Source organism: Pteropus medius, unplaced genomic scaffold, assembly GCF_902729225.1.
Source record: "Pteropus medius unplaced genomic scaffold, Ma_sr-lr_union100, whole genome shotgun sequence".
In the NCBI taxonomy this organism is placed as follows: domain Eukaryota; kingdom Metazoa; phylum Chordata; class Mammalia; order Chiroptera; family Pteropodidae; genus Pteropus; species Pteropus medius.
This window is the reverse complement of record NW_024343732.1, coordinates 593,376-615,049: the sequence shown is the minus strand read 5'-3', so window position 1 is coordinate 615,049 and position 21,674 is coordinate 593,376. Positions and strand designations below refer to the sequence as shown.

Here is a 21,674-nt window from a genome sequence, read left to right as displayed (position 1 = left end):
TTGTTTTCTTTAAGTATGTTTACTGATGTAAACAGAGCATATTAAGAGATTTCAGGAGAGAACAGACTATGGCTGGTATGTTGGTTTTAATTCAAAAAAGAAAAAATTATGACGCCAATGGCTTGGGTTGATAGCACTTTGCGGGGAGGGGTAAGAAAAAGAAAAAGGCTCCCTGAACACCCCTTGGACCTGGTGATCTGGTCCCAATTGCACTCTGGGAAGGCAGAGCTGTCAGAACAAAACCAGTGACAGCAGTTAAAAGCCAGCCTAGACAGCTCTGTGGTCGGTCTACTGTTGGGGACACTCTGAGCTCTTGGCCCCATCCAGCCACAGGTGTGCACGTGTCCCATCACCTGGGTCTGCTGCTGGAAATCAAAGACAAAATCACTTCATGGCACTACAGATCTGGAAAAATAAAAATCTCAGCTAGAAAGAACATCCAATTTGGAGACTGTGGAAGGACAAAGAAGGGTAGGAACAGTTTGGGGGCCAAGGCTGACACCCCAATCACAGGTGGACAGTGTGTGGTTGCATTTTCGGGGTCACCCGTTGACACGCGGTGCCCCCCCAGTGATCAGACTGGGACTGCTGAGAGGCCCGCTGACCACGCACGAGGCCTGGCTGTGGACAGGAAAGGCCCCTCCGCGGCTGAACGCTTTACACAGGATTTCCTTCATTTGTGCTTCCCTTTGGTTTGAGAGTCAAAAAGTGGGGGGCGGGTGGAGAAGAAACAATGTTTTTTGTCACTTGTCCAAAACTGAGAGGAAAGGTGAAAGCAGGCGTCAGCTATGTCAGCGGATGCTTCCCAGGTCTGCTGTGGGTCACCTCACTGAGGGTACGGAGCTAGCCACTCCTGGAACCATCACTGGCCTTTGAGGACCTCGCTTCTGCGGTGGGGGACGTAGATGGGCTTTCTGGTGGGGTCTTAGTTGTGCCACACCCCAGAGGTGGAGGCCCTCCACATTGGTCGCTACTGACGGTCATGTTGGTCACGTCGTCTCATCTTTCTCTTTAGGTTCACGATGTGTGGGCCAGTTCGGCGGATGTCACAGGAAAAATACCAAATTCTTAACTTATTCCATCTCCAAACTTGAAAAAGATCAGACAGTTACTAAAATAAACGATTTCTCAATTGTGTTCTGGTGGCCGCAGGCCCAGCGGCCGTGGGCCCAGAGGCCATGGGCCCAGTGGCCACAGCGGGAACGTTGGAGGGGGGAGGGCCCCGGCTGAGTGAGGTGCTCACTCAGGACAGGCACAGTCAGCTCGGCTGAGCAAGGCTCAGAGTAAGGCGGTGTTCCTCACAGAAGAACACATCGGAAAAAGCTGGTCTTCTTCTGCTGGTCTGGTGTGATTTTGACTCCCTGGTTGCTCCCTTGGGGGCTATTGCCTTCCTGAAATCACAAGAGGTTTTCTGAGATTATGGCTGAGCATCAACACTATGTCTTAACCAACCAGTCAGCCAATCAAGGAACCAATCAATCAACCATCTGCAGGTTTATCCTTCCCCTCTCATCCATCACCTTCAACCGACCATCCATTTATCTTCTTCCTTCCTTCCTCAAGCTAACCATCCACCTGTATAGTCCCTTTCTTCTAACCATCCATCCATCACCTCCCAAACATCTACCCATCCCCTTCCTACCAATCATACACTTATCCATTCCTTTCCATCCAATCATCTCCCTCCATCATCCATCTATCCAACTGTCCTTTCCAACTGACAATTCACCTTTCACAAACCCAGATATACTTTTCATCTAGTACTCACCCACCCTTCCAACCATCATTCATTCTTTCAATCACTTATTCACTTACCCATCTTGCTCTTTCCCCTACTTCCTTCTCTCTATTCACACACCCTTCTCTCCTCCTTTCTACCCCTCTGTGCTTAGCACCTACCAGCGAGGCAGCCAAGGGGCAGCAGAAAGACTATTGGGATTTGAGGGCTGGGGCTGCTGGGCTTAAAGACCTAATGGCACTCACACCCGGCTGGTTTCCACGTCACTGTACTGAGGCCTGGCTTACCACCTCACGCCCAGCCCACCTTCCACCCTGCTGCGGGTGGTACAAACCCTCAACTCTAGCCTTATCCACTCAAACCTTACTGAAAACACACCAGTGCCCCTCAACCACCCCGTTTGGAGGTCTGCCCCAAATATGTCGTCCAGCATTTGGAGCCTCTGTGATCTTACAGACCCTGGGAACGTAAATCCTACTTTCTCCCACGTCGTCCTGTTGGGAAAGGTTCAGCTCCCTTTGCTTTGACTAATTCCTTCTCATTTTGCAGCTCTTAGGCAAAACCTGATTTAACAGTAACACTTATGGTGGCGTTAAGGTCAACTCCTATGTGGTCGCCAGGCTCACAGTTGTGGACAAGAGCCCCTGCCCTGGGAAGCTCCCACTGGAAGGGGGAGCCAGAAGTCATGCAGGTAAACAAACATGCGATGCTTTCCTGGCGGTGAGGAAGGAAAGAAAAGGCAGGGAGAAGGGAGGACGTGTGATTTGAAGGTGATGTGTGTTTTGTTTTGTTTTGTTTTTTATAATTACCGCCTTTCTTTTCTTTTTTAGGTGAGGCAACCCTTGGTTGACCTCACAGATTGCAAGGACCTTGTCAGTTTACAATCTCTTATTTTTTTACATTTTTTTTATACCTACAGCACGTGGTCTTCCTAGGTTGTCTCCCATCCAAATACTAACCAGGCCCAACCCTGCTTAACTTCCGAGATCAGACGAGATTGGGCTTGTTCAGGGTGGCATGGCCACAGACTGATGGTGATGTCTGAACAGAGACCTCGTGAAGCCTGGGACAGTCCAGGTGTGTGATCAGCAGAAACACCCTCAAAGACATCCATGTCCTAATCTCTGGAACTTGCTGAATATGGTACCTGACGTGGCAGGCGGGACTTTGCAGATGTGACTAAGGTGAGATGGGGAGAGCATGCTGGATCATCCAGGTGGGCCCCATCTAATCTTGTGAATCCTTAAAGGCAGAGAAACCTTCTTAGTTGTGGTCCAAGGGAAAGAGGTGACGATGGAACAGGGTCAGAAAGATGCAGAGTGGCTCTGGCTTCAATGATGCTGGACAGGGAAGGAAACGGATTCTTCCCTGTGGCCTCCAGATATGAATGCAGCACTACTGACACTTTGCTTCGAGCCCCGTGGGCCCCATTTTGGACTCCTGACCCCCAAGACAGTAAGATAATGAGGGTGTATGGTGTAAGCTGCTACGTTCGTTACAAGAACAAGTGACTGCAGCCTGAAGAAACTAATGAGGGGGTAGGACCCCAGGTGGAGGAAAAGCCCAAACCAACATGGGGTGCTCCAAGAACAAGAAAAGCATTGGCTGCATCACAGGGGGCGACAAGGAAACTACAAAGTGACAAGGAAGAAGGGTGGCAGCAGCCAGAGCATGAGGCCCAGACGGCCTGGCATGGCGATGTGGAGTCTGCACTCAGTGAGAAGCACTGGGTGGTACTGAGCGGAAGAACGCCAGAGGTCCGGAGGTGGGGTGGGCATCGGCAGAGCCCAGCTTTCTGTGACGTTTCCGAGAGAGAAGATGGGGGTTAGGCAGAGCTGGCTCTAACAGTGATGGAAAAGACAGACATGAACTTGCAATTGGTAGATAAAGAACTCCTGGGAATCTAATGAAGCGCACTGTGATGATAGTCAATAATATTATAAATTTCAAAGTTGATGAGACTAGACCTTAATTGTTCTCAACACAAAAATAATGATAAATTACGTGACATGAGAGTTGTCAGCTAATGCTACCACGATAATCATATTACAATATATTAATGTATCAAACCAACATTGTACACCTCAAACTTACATAATGTTGTTTGCTGGTTATATTTCAATTTAAAAAAAAGATCAACATGAAATGGTATGCGGCTGCAACTCTGAATATAAACAAAGGTGGTAGGAAATGGGTAGGAACTTAACTGTCAGTGATGTGCAATTCAGTTAAGAAAAAGCAAAATCACAAGGATTTTGGCTGAGCACAAGCGCTTTGTAATCTGTGCCCTGGAAAGATGTGGCACATCCTGGAGGCCATCAACAGGGCAGTATCAAAAACGCAGGCCAAGTGTCACCGTGATGCTCAGTGCAATTGCCAGTGGGCAAAAGTGAGTCAGAAGGATTGTTAAGAATAAAACTTTTACCATTATACCGAAGAGAAAAGAATCGTTAAGAAAATCACAATTTTAAGAAAATTTCTTTAAGAAAACTACATTAGTTTCCATGGACTGTTTCCCATTTGGGTCAAAAAGTTGCTATTAAATCAATCTTGTGCCTTACGATTCAATTCACGGTATCTTAGAATTATGAAAACATATTCGTTTTAATTAGGTGTGAACTACTTAAATGGTGTTTTGTGTTTTATGTGTATTCTTGTGTGACGAGACATAAAGTGCACCACAAATGGAACGCTTTATTCTCTTGTATCAGGCAACGGGGAGGGTCACCTGGCCGGGAGAGAGTGGCCACTGGAACTGAAGCTCCCGGGTGACACAATAGTGTTTGAGTGCTAAACGCACCTGAAGTTAGGTTGAGCCTTCAGACTGGACTGAGAAAGCACAAGTTATGCTGAGTGCTAGGAACTATGAAATGCTTGTGTGGTGAGCAAAAAAGCTAGAAATGAATGAAAGGGTGGACGGGAGGGATTTGGGCAGGACATCCGGAGGTCTCAGCCCTGGGACCCACTGAAGGTCACAGAGCCATCACAATCTGCAGAGTCTGCGGCTGGAGAAGAAAAATGGCTATCAACCTGCCAGACTCAGACGGGCGCTGCTCGTTGCCATCATCTTCAGAATGAGATGGAAAAGGCCGTGTGTCCCCTGTCTGCTTGTGTGTTCAGCAGGCAGGGCCTTGTCTGCCTGGGTACAGCGTGGAGCTGAGCAGCTCGGGGCCATGAAGAAGAACGAAACAAATGAGTGTGTCCAGTGGCTGATGCCCCTACTACATCTGCTACCTCTTCCCTCTTCCCAGCCATGCCCTGCTGGGTTCAGCTGGGCCCTGAAACGCAGGATCTGCCCAGGGCTGTGTCACACCACTGAGGCAGAAGATGGCAGGCTCCAAGAGGGAACCATGTGGGGGTCAGGAAGCATACTCACCAATTTTTTGTCCATTTTTGCTTTGATGTCTCTGGCAAGAGTGAAAAATGCCTGTGGAATAAGGATGTTGTTAGCATTCCAGCAGTGGAAAGCAGATGGGTACCCGCTGGTTCCTCAGCGCCCGTGTGGAATGGGACAGCGGGGTGGGCAAGGGTCTCACCTGTCCAGCCCTATCTCCCACCCCTGCCCACCAAGACCACCACTTCCCTGGAGCCCACAACCCTGGCAGGTGGGATCACCCTTGACTAGTCAGGGAGAAAACTGAGGCTCAGAGGGGCTAAGTGACTTGTCCCAAGGTGCCCAGTGGTTAAACAACCAATATGGAAGGATCCAGGAAGAGAACCCATCCCTCACTCCTGTCTGCCCGCTTTGCCCCTTTTTTGATGGTGGGGGACAGAGCAGAGAGAGACAAGCGACTCTTTGGCCAAACAAGTTTCATTTTGGGTTCTTGCCAAGCGAAGAGGTGTGGAAAGGCCAGAGTGGGGTGAAAAGGTCCTTTTAGGGATGGCAGAGGCTCGAGCTGGCCTGATCCCACGCTGCTGCTTCTGTCACAGCCTCTTCACCCTTTCCTCCCTTCCCTCATCTATTCTTTTAGCAAACACCCAGGTGACACAAAAAGTTCTGTCATGGAGTGGGGCTTAGGGTGCTGGGGATCCAAAGCAGTAGGCCTAAGGGTCTGGGAATGGTCGAGGCTCCCTTGGGGAGGGGCCACTTAGGCCGGGCCCTGATGGAAAAGGGGGCTGTGAGGGAAGAGACTGTAAGCAAAGGCTTAGAGGTGGCCTGGCATGGACAGTGGTGGGCAAGGCCTGATCTGTGTGTGGCACAAATCAGTTGGGGCTGGCTAAAGAGGACCTCTTGAGCTAAGAGTAAGGGGTTAAGGCCAGGGGCAACATGGATAATCTGTTTTGGAAAGATAACTGGGGCGGTAGGATGGAGGGGAAGGTGGGTTGGCTGCAAGGCTGGCATCACCTATGGGGAGGAGAGGGCAGCCTGAACCAAGGCTTGGTCAGCACTCCCTACTCCATCTGGCCTCGTGACTAGGACCTGTCTGTGTGGGTGGCATGGCCAAGAGCACCAACGTGGAGCTGGGCCTGGGTAGCAGCCAGCTGGGACTCTCTGAGACTCAGTTTCAACATCTGCAAAACCTGCCTGCTTCCCAGGGCTCCCTGAGAGCCAGTGAGACAATGTCCTAGGTGTCTAACTGGGGGCCAAACCTGCTGACATCAGAATACGGGGGCAATTTACCCCTGGGCCACCGGGGCCTCACACACAGCCCTGCCCAGGAAGTGCCCCTTGGACAAATGGCAGATAGGGCAGCCCAGAGCCTGTGGCCAGTCCCTGTGGCAGAGCCTCTCTGGAGGGTGCAGCCAGACCCTCAGGCCGAAGGGGCCGATGCTGTGGGCCTGGGACTCACGTTCTCCACGTTGATGTTGGCTTTCGCGCTGGTCTCCATGAACTTAATTCCATAGTCCAGGGCCAGCTGCGAGGAAGGGAGACACACATGTGCACATGTCAGCCACCAGGTGCCCCTGACCCCCAGGAAGCACCCTAAAGGGGGAACAGTGATGGGGGAAGGGCCCAGGGCTGTGGATTTATTCCAAGTCACCCGTGGACAGCAGGTGGCAACTGTCCCTGGCAAGCGGGTGGAGAAGGCCTGGCTCAAACCACGGTTTTATCCTCTGCTCCCTGTGGCCTCAATGGGTCTGCTGAGGCATCAGGTAGGAACCCATAGAAGATGGCCTAGAAGCCTTCCATGCTCGCAGTCTTTAGCCTGAAGCCCGCGGGGCGTGTTTCCCACTCTCTCTTCCCATGCACGTGCCTCACTGGGCAAGTGACTTGTTCCTGTTTGCCTGGCAAAGTCCCTCATCCCAAGACCCTCAGTCTTGGACAAGCAAGGATGGTGGGTCACCTTATGTTCATGAAGATTCTAAGGGGTTCTTCCCCAAAGCTGGTCTTCTCATCAGTGAGCAATTAGGGGGCCCTGTGGGGCGGGGCAGGGATGGCCTTCATGCAGGGAACCCCCAAATCCTGAGGTCCCTCTGCCCTGAGGTGCCTGGCAGCACCAGGCCTAAGTTAGCCATCATGCTCACCTTCTCTCCCCGTTCCTTGGACACTTGTCTCTTGTCGTTCACGTCACACTTGTTCCCAAGTATCATCTTTTCGACGTCTGCAGAAGCATGCTGGGGGGAGGGAGCACACAGGGGAGGTGAGAAGCTGGTCAGGGTGGCCCACAGGCCAGTTCGCAGCCTGACCCCCAAAATCAGAGTGGTGGAGTCAGGATTGCTAAGTACACCCCCTGTGCAGATGACTGGCTGAAGCTCAGAGAGGCTGAGTGGCCTGTTCGATGTCACGCAGCCAACGCCAGGATCAAGCCCAGGGTTCTGGCTGCTTCTATGCCCAAGCACACACATTCTGGCTGCTGAAGATGGCTTCTCTACGTTCTGCGTCACACAGGCTCCTGGGTCTGTCCCTGGGATCCTGGTGAGGTCTATGGGAGGTTCCCCAACTCACCTCACTCTTTCCTTCCCAGGCTCCTGTCCTGGAAGCTCCTGCCTTGCTCCAGCTCACTCTTTTTGGGCTCCGAAAATGGGCCGTGCCTGGGGTGGTGACAAGCCTGGGTTCTTTGCCATCCCTTGGCATTCACTTAACTTTGCCCTCACACCTGAAAATGGTGCCTTTGTCCTATCTGCCCTGTCTCAGTGCAGTGGCCCTGGCTTCCTGAAGGCCTCTGGCACCAGACAGGACCTTCTTCTTCCTGTAGCTCCTACCTGTTCTCACTGAAATGCCCTGCATGGCTCTGTGCCTAACCTCCTACCAGCTGGAGGGCCCTCTTGCCTGTTGGCCAGAAACAGAGCTTCCACAAAGACACCATGAAAGTGGGCAGTTCCTCCTCTTCAGCCAGGTGCAGCCCTCTGCCAGCAAATTTAGGGCCATCAGGGAGGTGGCCCGGTGCTACTGCCTATAATCCTTGGGCCAACGGTGAGTGACATGCCGTGGCTGCCCAGGAGGGGAAAGTCCTCTGGCCGCACCTCAGACCCGATGCCCCACCTGGTGAGTCACCAAAAGCTGCAAGCTCCATCATCCAGGAAGGCGTTGGGGGTGAAGTAAGCTCTTTGGGGAGCAGGAAGGTGATGACACGGGCTTGGGGATGGGGGGTGGAACTGGCCACCTCCCCCGCCTCCAGGGTTCAAGGTCTCTTCATAGCCAGCTGTAGTACAAGTGCTGCTGCCCTGAATACGGGGACCTCACACCAGCTCACACCCCACTCTACTGTGGCTCAAAGTACACCTGGCACAGCTTCTCACCACGCCCTCCAAATACAAGGGTTATGCCAATTCTAAAACCTTCCTTTTCTAGAAAGCACCAAATGTTCACGGTGACCAAGAGCTTGAGTATCACCTCTCTTTCAACCAAGACATTGCCAAACCCAACAGCCCAGCCGGGGAAATGGGCTCTCAGAGCCACTCTGTGACGAGGCCAGGTCAGCGTGGTCTCCAGGGCCAACCACCTGGGTTTCAGTCTCCGCTCCAGCTGTGTCCCTAGCTACGTGATCGTGGGCAAATTCCTTGTGGGTGTCTCTGTGCCTCAGTGACCTCATCTGTAAACCAGGGGGCTCCAGGGTGAGGACCAAGGAGAAGACAGGTGGGACATTCTTGTGTGTAAATGGGGCCTGCAAGCTTTACCTCCTCAATGTTCCGAATCCAGTTCCGGATGTTGTCAAAGGACTTCTCATTGGTGATGTCGTAGACCAGCATGATGCCCTGAGGAGGAGACAGAGACATGCTCTAGACAAGCTGTGAGCTCTCTGAGGGGGAGCTCAGTGCACGGGGGTCATGGGACCTGGACATAACACCCCTCCCCGAACTTCCCCCTCTCCATCCCTGGGGCTCTTCTTTTGCTGGGCTCCAGCGCCAGCCTCTCCCTGGTCTCCCAGGCTCCAGTACTGCCCCCTCAGCCACTGAGGTGACCTTTCATCCCACAGACCAGGCCCCACCACACCCATGCTGACAATGGCCTTGCTGGCTCCCCACTGCAGGCAGGATAAATACGGCCCACACGCCCTGGCAGCCCTGGGTCCTGCCAACCTCCCAGTCTCATGTCCTGCAGATCCCCGACTTGGACGCTGTGTTCCACGGCCCTGGCGCCCGCTGTGCTTCCCCCCAACATCAACCCTCGGCTGTGCTTAGCTTCTTCCACACCCTCACTCACCCCCCGTCCTGGCCCAAGTCGCTTCCTGGGCTTGGCCAGTGCTGCTTCCTCTGGGTGCCCTAGCCTGTCCCTCGTCTGGCACTTACTGTATGCCAGGCATTCCAGTGGGGTCTCCTTGAAGCCTCACAGGCCCAGGTCAGGTGGTCCCACCATCCCCACTCTGCAACACTGAGGCCTCTGTGGTTCCATAACCAATATGTGAGCATTGGGGTATGGACCCTGGGTCCCGAGAGTGCTGCAGAGTGACTCTGCCTCCACCTGAGCCCATGATCTTACTATCACTGTGAGAGGCAAATACCACCGTTTGTTAGAGAGTTAACTGAGGTACAGAGAGAAGTGACCTTTCAGAGGCAAGGCCAGGTGGGGCTAACCCTGGAGGAGCTGATGACACTGGCTCCTGTAGGGAACCTCCCTGGGCCCCCTTAGGACCAAGCAATGCTCAGGGCCACCCCTAGAATCTTGAGGGGTGCCCACAGTGAGTCCACCTACAGCACCACTGCAAGCTCCCTGTGCGGCCCAGCACCTGGGCTCTAAGGCACACGGCCCCAGCCATCTTGCCCAGGTGTAGCTTACTCCATTCCCTCACGCCACCCACTCTTGCAGCCCAGCCCTTTGTCCACAACCTCTGGTGTGGCTGAGACCTTGTCGCTGAGGTTTGCCTGAGTTTGCAGAGTAAGAACATGGGCCGTGTGCGCTGGGCAGAGAATCACAGGGGTGAGGATGTGTGACAACACCATGGAGACAGGGCAAGAACACCACAGCACTTCCAAATCCCCACTGTGACCCTAAGGATACGCGTGGTGGCTTTACAACCTGCCATGGCCACAATCCCTCAAAAATACGCCATCTGGGGCCCTCATTCAGGGGTCTCCTGGGGAGACTTAATAAAGACTGCTGACAGGAGGCCTCAGAGGTTTCAGTGGCCATGATGTCTGCCTCACTCCGGCCAAGGCCAGCACGAGCAGAGAACACTGGTGGGCAGACTCCATTAGTCAAACATAGGGCCTCTGCTTAGCAGCTGCCCTCCCGCGACCAGGGGCAAGATGCCACAGGACTGCCTTTCACCCCTTTATCTAGGGACTGGCCCCTCTGATGGCCTAGGATTCCCACTGTCACCACTAAAGTGGCAGCATGTGCCAAGATTCAAAGGTCCTAGATTTTTACTTATGGGGGTGGGGCAGTGGATAGAGCTCTCTATCAGGAAAGAGCAGAAGTACCTAGAAAACATAGTGTCACCTATTCCAGGTCCTCCCTGAAACTCTCTTCAGGGTTCCCAGTGATCATTTCTCGGCCCCCATCTGGGCACAGCTCCCATAGCCGTTTCTCAGCTCAGAAGGGGAGACCAGACATCAAATGCTCTCATATTTGAGACCCCACGGTTTAGTACCACACAGACAGAGATGATGATGATGGCAATGTTCTCTGCACTGTCCTGTGAGGTCACTGATGGCCACACACAGCTCTGGGGCACCTGAAATGCAGTTGGTGAGACTGTGGGGCTGAATTTCCTATTTTAACTGACTTAAATTCAAATAGCTAGTGTCTTCTAAATGGGTCAGTGCAGGTCTAGGAGGACCACAAGCCACAATCGTCTTGGGACTGAACAAGATCTTACAGATGGCTCAGTCCAACCTGGTCAGGAGTGGGCTGAAGATATGGGCACTGGAGAGAGCCCGCTAGGACGAACCCAGATGTGTACCCTCTGCGTGAACTTAAGCCGGGTGTGGAATGGCACTGAGCTTCAGCTTCCTCGTCTGTGTGATGGGGATAACTGTGGCACCCAAGCTCAGGGGTGTCTGGATTTTGGCCAAAACCTGGTGTTGTCACACACCCTCACCCCCATGATTCTCTGGCACACAGAAGTGCTTGGTGAATGGGGTGTGTGTGTGGGGGGGTACATTTAGGCTAGGAGGGAGAGAGAGATGGGGTCTACCTGAGGCCACATAGCAGAAGCTCCCCCAGGACTCCAGTGCCCTAAGCGCCCCGCCTCACCAGAGCACAGCAAGATGAAGAGAAAATTAGTAAATTAATTTTAATGAGGAGCGCTAAGGTTGCAACCCTTGTGATTGAGTTTCTATTATGTTTCAGACGCCGTGTGGGTCACTAAATACTTAATGTCTCCATTCATTTCTGCCGTCCACCAGCATTTCCTGAGTTCCTACCACATACTTCTAGCACAGTCCCAGGCACAGGGCATGTGGCAGTAACCAAGATGTGGTCCTGGCCTCACAAACCTTATGGCCTAGTGGAGAAAACAGGTGTCTCTACAGTTAAATGATGGGGTGTGCCATGGAAAGGGCAGGGTGGGGTGGGATCTGGAAACGGGGAGATGACCATCTATCTTCCCGGGTGCTTGGAATATAGTCCTGTTCTCTGTTCCACCTTCCAAATAAAGAGACGGAGCTCAGAGGGTGACCAGGGGTGCTGAGCCAGGTCCTGGGGAGTCTGTGTCTACTCCCTCTGGCCTAAGCGGCCCACTTTACATATACCTCACACATGCATGATCTGCTCGGGGCCCTCAAGGGCAGGCTTTGACCTGTTTTAGGTCTCCCTCTGCATCTAGTTCAAGCCTGGCCTGGAGAAGGCGCTCAGTAAAAATATTTGAGGGATAACGAACCAGTCTCCCGATCACGTCACCCTGCCTCAGGCCCACACAACAAATGTTAACAGCCAACAGCCCAGAACAAGTAAGATCCTGGACCATCTTCAACTTTTCGGTAGCAAATTCCACAGAGACTGACGCAGGCCATGTGAATGCTCCTAAGTGTTGGGGCATGCCATCTCTGATTTCACTGACCTCACCTGGAAGAACTGGCTTCCTGTGTCTTCCTTCATCCCCAAAGAATGAGGTTTCCTTAAACCCTGCATTGTCTCTAAAGCCAGAAGGCGATGTATGTATGTGGGGGAGAAGCACACAGCCCTTTCCTAAAACTAACCCAAGACCAAAGACTCCCCGAGGAGCCAGAGCACAAGGCTCCTCAGAAACGGCCAGGTTTCGGTATCCAAGCAGTGATGTTCATTTTGACTTAAAAACAAAAGCACCAATCCATACCATCGCGCCCCTGTAGTAGGCTGTTGTGATCGTCCGAAACCGTTCCTGGCCAGCTGTGTCCCTAAAGCCAAGAAGTAGAAGGGATATTAGCAACACCATAACAGTGGGAACGAGGGGCATCTACTTGGGATGGACACGCCGCTTTCTCACGGGTCATCTCTGATTCGTTGTCCTGCTGTCGGCAGCATCCCCTACTCTCCTTATTCTTACAGAAAAGAAAAATGTGGCTCAGACAGGTCGAGTACCTACTGATGGCTCCTAGCTGGGGACACGACAAATCCACCCTCTTCCTGGGGATTCTCCCTGGAGTTTCTGGGTCACAGAAGAGCCACAGTCAGACGTTATTATTTGTAAAGTTCTGAGGTCACACATGTAGAAGGGGATGGTCATGTGGCATGGGAACACAGTTCTCACTGGTGGGCTGAGCTGGTGACTTCAGCAAGGACTCAGGAAGCACTTTTATGCCATTGGTGGAGGCCAGGGGGAAAGTCCTTCCTTGGTATGGAGGGGACACCTGGGTAAAACAGGTCCATGCCCAGCCTAGCTCCTAGCACAAAGGGTAGTCAGTGCTTGGCTTAAAGGTGACTGAACAGATTGGCAGCAGGGCCATATCTTTTGTTTCCGGGCCCAGGGCTCTTCCTGCAACTCTGCACTGGGAGGGTTCTGCAAGTCTGGACTGTACAGAATGCCTCACTTGAAGATAAGGTGCCTTTCTAACACCAATAGCAGGCAATATTCATAGTTACGATCATTTTATTCTCAACCATGGCCTAGTCCAGAAGAGTTTTAAAAGTCTCTAACCCCACTGAGACTAAGAGCAAGAGCAGGAAGACAGGAGGAAAGGAAAGAGAAACTGCTCGCTGGTACAGTGTCACTTTGGACTTGGGCACCGAGGCTACTGGGGAGCCAAGATTGGAAGTGGAGGAACTTGTGTGGTTTGTAACTTACAAGGCAGTAATTTATATGCCTTGTCCATCCTACAGAGCTCCCAGGCAGCCAGAGCCGACTGACTGGGAGCTCCGTAGGATGGACAAGGCATTAGGCCTCATTCAGATTTTGGTTCTGAAATCAGATTCAGAAGTGAACACCACTGAAGTTGAGGAGGCCCAAGAAGCAAACTGGGATGATGCTCATGCTCTAAGACTTGGGGGGGTCAGCTGCAGTGGGAAGTGGGTGGCTTTGCAGCCCATCTCATGGTGCTCCCTCTCACTCACACCTACAGGTGCTTGCCTGGATGGGAGGGATGGTGCTATCCTCCCAAATACGACTTCTCTATTTCGCTCGGGGCTCATGCTTCCTTGCAAGTGATGTGGCTGTAGGGCGGGACTCCCCTACATCTGACCGTCTGAGCTCAGCCTGAGCTCCAGAGCCGTGGGCTGCAGACCAGTTAGCATCAGTGTCAGGGACTCACACTTCTCCAATTTTATGTAGCACAGAAGCTAGCCCCAGGTGAGCAAAATGGAAACGAGTCTCATCACTGGGCTTGCCTCAGCTTATTTTCGGTTCTGGGGTTTCAGGTCTGCATGTTAGGAAGTGAGGCCTGGGCTGCCCCAGGAGAGAAAAGAGGAAGCGATGTCGGTCTTCCTCAGCGAGCTGACAGGCTCAGAAGGAAATGCCAGCTGGGGCATCTCACCGTCCTGGCAGCCACCACCGCCAGGCTCAAAGGGCCCTCTCCAAGTTTAATAGGAGTAGGCCACTCTAAAGCCCAGACCCAGGCTGTGCCCTCATCAAAACAATGAGCTGAGGACTTGTAGCTACGTCCCTGGAAGGTATTGACACAGACTCTAGGTCCTAGCAGCTAGCACAGCATAGTTCCTGGGCTTCTGAAAGTATCTGGGCAAGGCACAAAAAGATGGAGGCTGTGGTCATGGGGACGGGGAGAGGGCACCAGGGGCTTCTGCTCAAGCACTCGCTAGGTGAAGGCACCGATGAAGGCAGTGACTCTTACCATATCTGTAGTTTAATTCTCTTGCCATCAAGCTCTATAGTCCTAATTTTAAAGTCAATTCCTGAAAAAAAGAAAAAAAAAGACACATCACTGTCAGCCCCATTTCCCAAGCTGTGTCTGAGGAGGGTGCTGCCAACATGTGCAGGTTACAGCTGCCATGGTTTATGGAGCACCTGGCTGGCACTGGGCATGTGGGATCTTGGAATCTGCACAACAAATCTGGAGTGACCTGGAAAACGTTCTCTTCTCATGGAAGGGGAAGCTGAGGCTCAGAGGGCAGACAGGAGCTGCCTGGAGTGAAGGTGGCGGAGCTGATGGGCAAACCTAGGTAGCTCAGGTGCCAAAGCTTTGCTCTCTCCCCACCCCAAGAGGCACCCTCACGGAGTGGGCCCAGCAGAGCTCTTTGCAGGCCAGAAAGCCACGCTTCCCGCCACCCTGCCCTGGCCCTCCAAGCACACAGGACGCTAGGCCTCAAGACGCCGCTGATGCAGGTAGGCCTCCGGCTTTGCACATACTATTCCTTCCCACCTTGCCCACCTGTCAGCCTGGCAAACTTCTCTCTAAGAGCTGCTCGAAGGTCACCTCCCAAGAAGCCTTCCTGACCCCACTCTCCTCTCTCCCCTCTCCCAGCCACCAGTTTTAGTCCCTTTCCCCAGGACCAGAGTGACCTCTCAGCCTCCAGAGCTGCTCTCCACGCTTCCACGATTGCTCCCTCAGTCCCCTCCCCACGCTTCCAAAACACACACTCAACCATGTCACAAAGCTAACCTCTGTTCCAGACCTTTCAGTGTGCCCATCAGCGGATGAATGGATAAACAAAATGTGGATACCATGGAGTATTATTCAGCCGTGAAAAGGAATGAAGCACTGACATACGCTACAACATGGATGAACCTTGAAAACATCATGCTGAGTGAGAGAAGCCAGACACAAAAGGCAATAACGTGTATGATTCCATTTACATGAACTGTCTAGAACAAGCAAATCCAGAGAGACAAAAAGATTAGCAGTTTCCAGGGGCTGCAGGAGGAATGAGATGGGATGGTGGGGTGGGGTGGTATAACTAAGGGGTTTGCAGTTTCTTTTTGGCATAATGAAAACGTTCTAGAATCAATGGTAGTGATAGTTTCACAACTCTATGAATATATTCAAAGCCACCAAATTGCACACTTTAAATGCATAGGTTATATGGCTTGTGAATCACATCTCAATAAAACTCAAAACACCTTCCCATGGCTTCCCACCATCTCCTCGGCCCCAGAATAAAGTGAAAACAACTGCCTGTGTGCTCCACGGTCCTGCCTAATCTGGTCAACTGTCAGCACCTACAGCTCATGCCCCACCCTCTGGCCATGCCTTGGCCACCTTGTCCACATGGTTGTTTCCTAACCATCTCAAGCACGCTCCGGCCTCAGGCTTTCATGCTTGCTCTTCCTGCTCTTGGAATGTTCTTTTCTTTCATGGTCACCTGGCTCTCACCTCACTTTACTCAGGTCCCTGGTTCAAGTCACCTCCTCCTTGCCATCTTCATTCTTTCCCTCTACCTGCTTTTTCTTCTTCATGCACTTTCCCCTGACATTGTCTATTTGGTTACTTGCTCCATGAATGTTAGGAGCAAAACTTGATCAGAATGGCCTGTGTGAAGAGAATACAGCCAAACTCAGGCTGTGCCCCTGGGGTTTTGTTCTAAATCACTGTTGTGCTTGAGGCTCAGGCTTAGCTTGATCCCTCAGAACCCATGATGGCGATGCTAATTCTGTCCCTGCCTGCCTCAGGAGCTGTCCTGGAGACCACAAAGAATATAAGGCTGCACTTGAATTGTGCCCACTAGACCATAAGCTCCAGGAGGGCAGGGACTCAGAAGTTTTACGGTCACATATCCAGTGACTAAGCATGGCAGGGGCTGAATATCTATTTTCTAGAAGCCAACTGCCCAGTCATGCAAACACATTTTGCTACAGGCCTTGTTACAATTCTGCTTCCCTGATTCATTGGAGTCATCTCTGCAGCCCCTATACCAAGGTGGAAAACTGGCACACAGCAGGCATCAGGGAAAGATGGCTAAATGAAAGAATTAAGAGCAACGGGATCTACGTGGTGATGCATGGTTTACAAAGCGCTTTCACCTACGTCACCCATCCCCCTGAAGGAATGAATGAATGGGGCCCTGAGGAAGCGGTGAGCGCCAAGCCAGGCTGGAGAAAACCAATTCTGGGAGCCACAAGGCCAAGTTCACACCACAAACAATCAATAGAGCTTATAGAAACAGGCTTTGGCAAAACATAACCCGGGCAGAAAATGAACAGCCACTTAATCCCTGATCTATAAAGAAAACCCAGAGGCACACTCAGTGCCAATGGAGAATCCTCTTTATGCATTAAGTTGTATTTCAGGACAAAGCAACCGAGTGTCTCCTCTTCCTAAATCATCCTCTACCTCCTGTCACATATCCCCAGGGACCTATGAAATCAAAAAGCACCATTCAATCAGCAGAGCCCCACAACATCACTCTGCCCTGTTCTCCTTTGGAATTTCATTAACATACCAAATTTAATTAGGAAATGTAAACTTTACAAGACCTAAGAGTTATGAGGCTATAACTTTAAAGTCAAGGTGAATTAAACTTTCCTAGAAGACAGAGGCCTGCAGGAAGGCTACAAGTGTTATGAGACCAATACGACGTGGGTGGGAGGGATCCTGGGTTCAAGTGCCACCTTCACCTCCCTAGGTGACCTTGTCCAAGTCATGTCCTATTCTGCAAGTGGAGGCCAGCCTCCTTGGAGCCCTAAATGCCAGTCTGAATTTTAGAGTCAAGAATCAGAAATCAAACCAAAAACTCAGCCTTGAATTGATCCCACTAGTACTTGTGCTGAACAGGAAGATCCTGATGCCGAGAAACTGAGATGTGAGTTGAGACCCATAGCCTGCCAAGTGTTAACATCATTTCCTGATTGGTGGAGACACAGGGTTATCCAAAAGTTTGACCTTGGAGTTGGGTAGGGGAAGGAATCAGAATCACCTGTGCCCTGGGGAGGAATGCTATTATTACAGGAGCCATTCTGCTTTCTCTAGATGGCCCCTGGCAGTGGTGACAACCTCCTGTTCCTTACACAGTTCTGTTCCTCAACCACCTAAGGCACTGGGCAAAGCAGAGAGCGCCACTCCTAAACTAAAGAAACAGGGCTCAGAAAGGTGAAGTGACTGTTCAAGGGTGAACAACGGCTGGAAATCAGGCATGACGATGTCTTCTACTTTGCACCTGGCACCTCATTGTTTTGCAAAGTGCAGCTCCTGAAGGGCAGTCAGCAGCTCATCATAGAGTTCAGGAGATAACTTCATGGGGTTCAACTTACACAGGGGTAAGGCAGAGCCTGTTCCCTAGATTTTCTCCATTCAGAATCAATTCCTGGGCTTGGCAACAGTTTTCCCACTTCCCCACTGCAGAGCAAAGAGCAAAGCTGCATAGATCGGTGTTACTCTCAGGCCGAACCTTTCACGTGCGCAAGAGCTGTTTCTGTGGCGTGGAGAAAAGTCAGCTCCACTTTTGTGGCAGTCAGAACTGAAAAGCAACAAGCCAATTCTGTTCAACCACAATGTGGGCTGGTCTTGCGGGAAAGGCTGTTCTGCAAAGTGACAACCAGTGTCCTGGGCCTTGTCTGGGCCTCGCGATAGGGAAGTCAGGGAGGTCTGTGGCAGCAACTGATTCTGGTTTCCCACTGAAGCTTTTATCTGGCACCTCTTTGAGGATGACAAGTCCCTGGGAAGGCTGTTGTCACTTGCCACTGCTGTGACCCTCAAGTGGGATGGAAGGCAGGGCAGAGAAAGGTTCTGGACTTCCTCTCACCATTCCTTCTACAGGATATTCACCCATGGGGGAAACAGGGTCAAGGAGGAGCTTAAGCCCTGATTATTCCTGAGGAAAAAGGCAGGAGAGGTCTGGATTAGAGTCCCGGCTCCAAGGTGGATCTGCTTTGCTTGTCCTGTGCTCCCACTTTCTGAGATAGCTGCGCCTTAAGTTTGGGGGTAAGATACACATGGTTTCAAATCCTATCTCTGCCACCTGCAGACTGTATGTCCTTGGGCAAGTTCAACCCTCCCTGAGCCTCAAGTTCCTCATCTGTGAGATGGGCTCACAAAGACCTAACACAAAGAACTGAAGTGTAATAATACACATATAGCGTCTGGCACACAGTAAATTCTCAGTAAGGTCAGATGTCACGGGCCTTTTCCCACGGTCAATTTCCCGTGTCTGTTTCACTTCTGCAAGACGACGACCCCCAAAATAGCTTCAAGGGCTGCTGTGAGGACAGAACGAGATGACAGGCGCCAAGACCTGAGCCCAGGACATATAGTCCCTGAAGAGCGACTGAGGATTGGGGCCTCAGTCTCCTGATCTGAAAAATGGGCACTTGGTTTCCCCCAGATGGCCCAGGAACCCCGAACTCCGGTGAAGGTGGCTGCTCTTGTCCCCTCCGACCCTCTCGACCCTCTCAGATTCCTGGGTCCGTCCAACCCCGCTGCTCCCTCAGCCCCAGTCCCTCAAGGACGCGCCCAGCCTCGGCCTCCGGCGACCCCGGCCGCTCCCCGGCCCAGCTACCTATGGTGGAGATGAAAGTGGAGTTGAAGGCGTCCTCGGAGAAGCGGAACAGGACACAGGTCTTCCCCACCCCCGAGTCCCCGATCAGCAGCAGCTTGAACAGGTAATCGTAGGTCTTCGCCATATTACACTCTCTCCCCGACGGGAAGTGCAGCCAGCGCCTCGCCACTGGTTGCTGCCCCCGTCCATCAGCGCCCATTCCGCCTCCCATTGGCTCCCCGCCCACGGCGCGTCACCGAGGCCTACGCCCGACCCCGCGCCCCGCCCGTCGCGGGGAGACCTGGGGAAGGGGCGAACGGGGAGCGGAGCCGGAAGCGGCCCATGAGCGCAGTTCATTGGCCGAGGCTCGGGACAGGGCGGGCTACGATTGGCCAGCTGTAAGGAGTAGAGGGGCTTCAAATGAAGACCAGGGCAGGGGGCGTGCACCCCGTGTCCCCGCCTTCTTCCTCTGACTCTGGGGAGGTCCCGCCCCGCCACCCGAGGGGAGGTGGAGCGCGAGGAGCGACGCCAACGGCTCCGCGCGCCCGCAGCCCGGGGGCGGGATCTGAGCAGCGTGCGCACGCGCGCCGGGGAGTCCGTTAGGCGCCAGCAGAGGGCGCACGCGCTTGGAGTGTGTGGTGCCCGCCTCTCGGCCACGCAGGCTCAGTATCCGCCAGCGCGAGCGCGGGAAGGCGCTGTGCTTTTGGTGGTATCGTCAAGAGGCCTCCGCGTCAGGCCTGGGTAAGGAGAAGAGGAAAGGAGCGTAGGGGACTCGTCACAGTGGAAGCGAGGTTCCCCCAAAACGATCTCCGGGATTTCAACGCCGACTTGGGGACCTATTTAGATACCCAGATACAACTGACCCCACCACCTGCGTGCGCCGAGACGATTCAGAACACGTCCTCGGACCTAATTATAGGTTGTCTAGACCACTTTCTGCCTTCAGTTCTTACCCTGGAACCTCGCCTGTACCAACCCACTCAGCCCTCAGTGGCTTGGAACCAGCCGAGGGAGTTAGGATAGTGAGAATTACAAGTAACATTTAGGAACATTGGTTATGTGCCCGCCAGTGGTGTCAACACTCAGAAAAAAAAAAAAAAACACAAAATATTTAGTCCCACTGAGGTAGGTATTACTGTTTAACCACGATTTATAGTGAGAAAACCGAGGCCAGAGAGTCTAAAGTAAACTTTCCCAGACACCGAAGTGGGAAGTTGGGTTTCGAATTCAGACCAACAAGCTTCAGAGGCCAATGTCTTGATCACAGTTTCCTGCTTCTTAGAGATGGGCCAAACCCTCTGGGCCATCAGACACCTAGAGGCTGGCCCAGGCTGTTCCAAGATAGTTCTGAGGCTCCCCTCCCTTCCACTTCAGCCCATTCCGTTAATCTGTTTAGGAAAAGCTTCAGCTAGAACCATAGACCACGTCGTAGGTTTCAGCCTCCTTGGTATTTGATGCTATTGACCACATATCCTGGCAATTCTTTTTCTTGGCACTCTCATTTTATTTGCCCCTTTCTTCACTTGCCACCTACACCTCCCCTTCTCTGGGTGCTGCTTCTCAGATTCTTTTGCAGTCTTTTGGGGGCTTCTGCTTGTCCCCTAAGCGTCCGTGTTCCCCATGGTTCTTCCCGTCTCTATTCAAACTTTAGAGTGAACTTACTTCCTGTGGCTTCTAGTATCCCCACGCTGGTGATTCTCACTTCTTAGAGAACCCGTCCGGCACCCATCCCTCCACGTCCAACTACTTCCTTGGCCTCTGCATTTGGATTTGTCAGATATTTCAAATTCAGCATGTCTACAACTGACCTCGTCATCTTCTCACACTAGCTTGTCCTGAATTACCATCTGGCTGCAACTGAAATTGTCTTTGAGACTTTTCTTTCATCCCTCACACCTTGGTTCTCAAGGTTCTAAATAGCCCTTAATTCTTACTCTTCTATTTCCCTTGCCCATCAGATCATCACATCTCTCCATTGGTCTTTGTGATCATTCTCTAATCCAGATTCCATCCTGCAGTGTTCATTCTAAAGCACTTACCCCATATCCAGCCATGGTCTATAGGCAAGATAAAGCCCTCACACCCTGGTCCTAAACTCAGATTTTGTGTCCCACCCACACTTCATGGGACTTGGAAACTCCCCAAGAGCTAAGATACGTCAGTTTACTAAACATTAAACATTTGTGTTAAATGCTGAGGCACAAGGATGACTGAAATGGTACCCTGAGATTAGATTACAGTCCAATGGGGGTGGGGAGGTAGAAAGAACCTCAATCTAGTAATGGTAGGGAATTTAGAGGAGGGGATTATAATTATGTCGATATTCTCATCCTAAACAAACTCAGTGTCAGCTAAATGTTGAATAGCAGGAAATGTTTGCAACTGTACTTGGTAACAAAAAGTTGTTTGCATACTACATCAGTGTTTTTTTAAAGGCTTTCATTTCTTTTTGATTCCCTACCCACTTCCCTCAGGTTAGACCTTGAGGCAAATGCCAAAGCAATTCAGGTAGTGAAACTGCTGTCATCTTTCTCTGCCATCACATCTGCTAACTCTGAAGGTAACTTCTTTCAGACCACTTCTTCCTTATTCCATGGCCAGCACCTCCCTGGATTAATGGAAACACTTTCCTAACTGGTCTTCCTGCCGCTAGCCTACCCTATTCTAGTCCTTCTTAAAAGTGAATGCTAAATGGATTTTCCCAATGTCGATGGCTCTTCATTCCTGACCAAATTAAATTCAGGCTCTCATCAACACGGACCCAGCCTATCTTCC

At 51.9% G+C, this 21,674-nt stretch overlaps 1 protein-coding gene and 1 pseudogene across 1 annotated transcript; both read right to left on the bottom strand.

Moving 5' to 3' along the window:
- Nucleotides 1-67: 67 nt before the first annotated feature.
- Nucleotides 68-19,284, bottom strand: RAB8A (RAB8A, member RAS oncogene family). Its single transcript, XM_039867702.1, has 8 exons — nucleotides 18,921-19,284; nucleotides 14,324-14,384; nucleotides 12,376-12,436; nucleotides 8,798-8,875; nucleotides 7,205-7,294; nucleotides 6,529-6,594; nucleotides 5,115-5,165; nucleotides 68-1,391 (listed from the first exon to the last, which is right to left on the bottom strand). The coding sequence occupies exons 1-8, from the start codon at nucleotides 19,129-19,131 to the stop codon at nucleotides 1,299-1,301; spliced, it is 711 nt and encodes a 236-aa protein (XP_039723636.1). The 5' UTR covers nucleotides 19,132-19,284; the 3' UTR covers nucleotides 68-1,298.
- LOC120606689 (uncharacterized) lies at nucleotides 2,649-2,767 on the bottom strand (annotated as a pseudogene).
- Nucleotides 19,285-21,674: the final 2,390 nt, after the last annotated feature.

What these genes read in the sequence shown, in the direction of transcription:
- RAB8A (XM_039867702.1), bottom strand. Translation starts at nt 19,131, where the DNA reads ATGGGAGGCGGAATGGGCGCTGATGGACGGGGGCAGCAACCAGTGGCG. An exon ending in CCAAGGAACGGGGAGAGAAG is followed by an intron (nt 6,595 to 7,204) that starts GTGAGCATGATG and finishes CCTTCCTCGCAG; the next exon opens with CTGGCCCTGGACTATGGAAT. An exon ending in CAAAAATGGACAAAAAATTG is followed by an intron (nt 1,392 to 5,114) that starts GTGAGTATGCTT and finishes TTGTGATTTCAG; the next exon opens with GAAGGCAATAGCCCCCAAGG.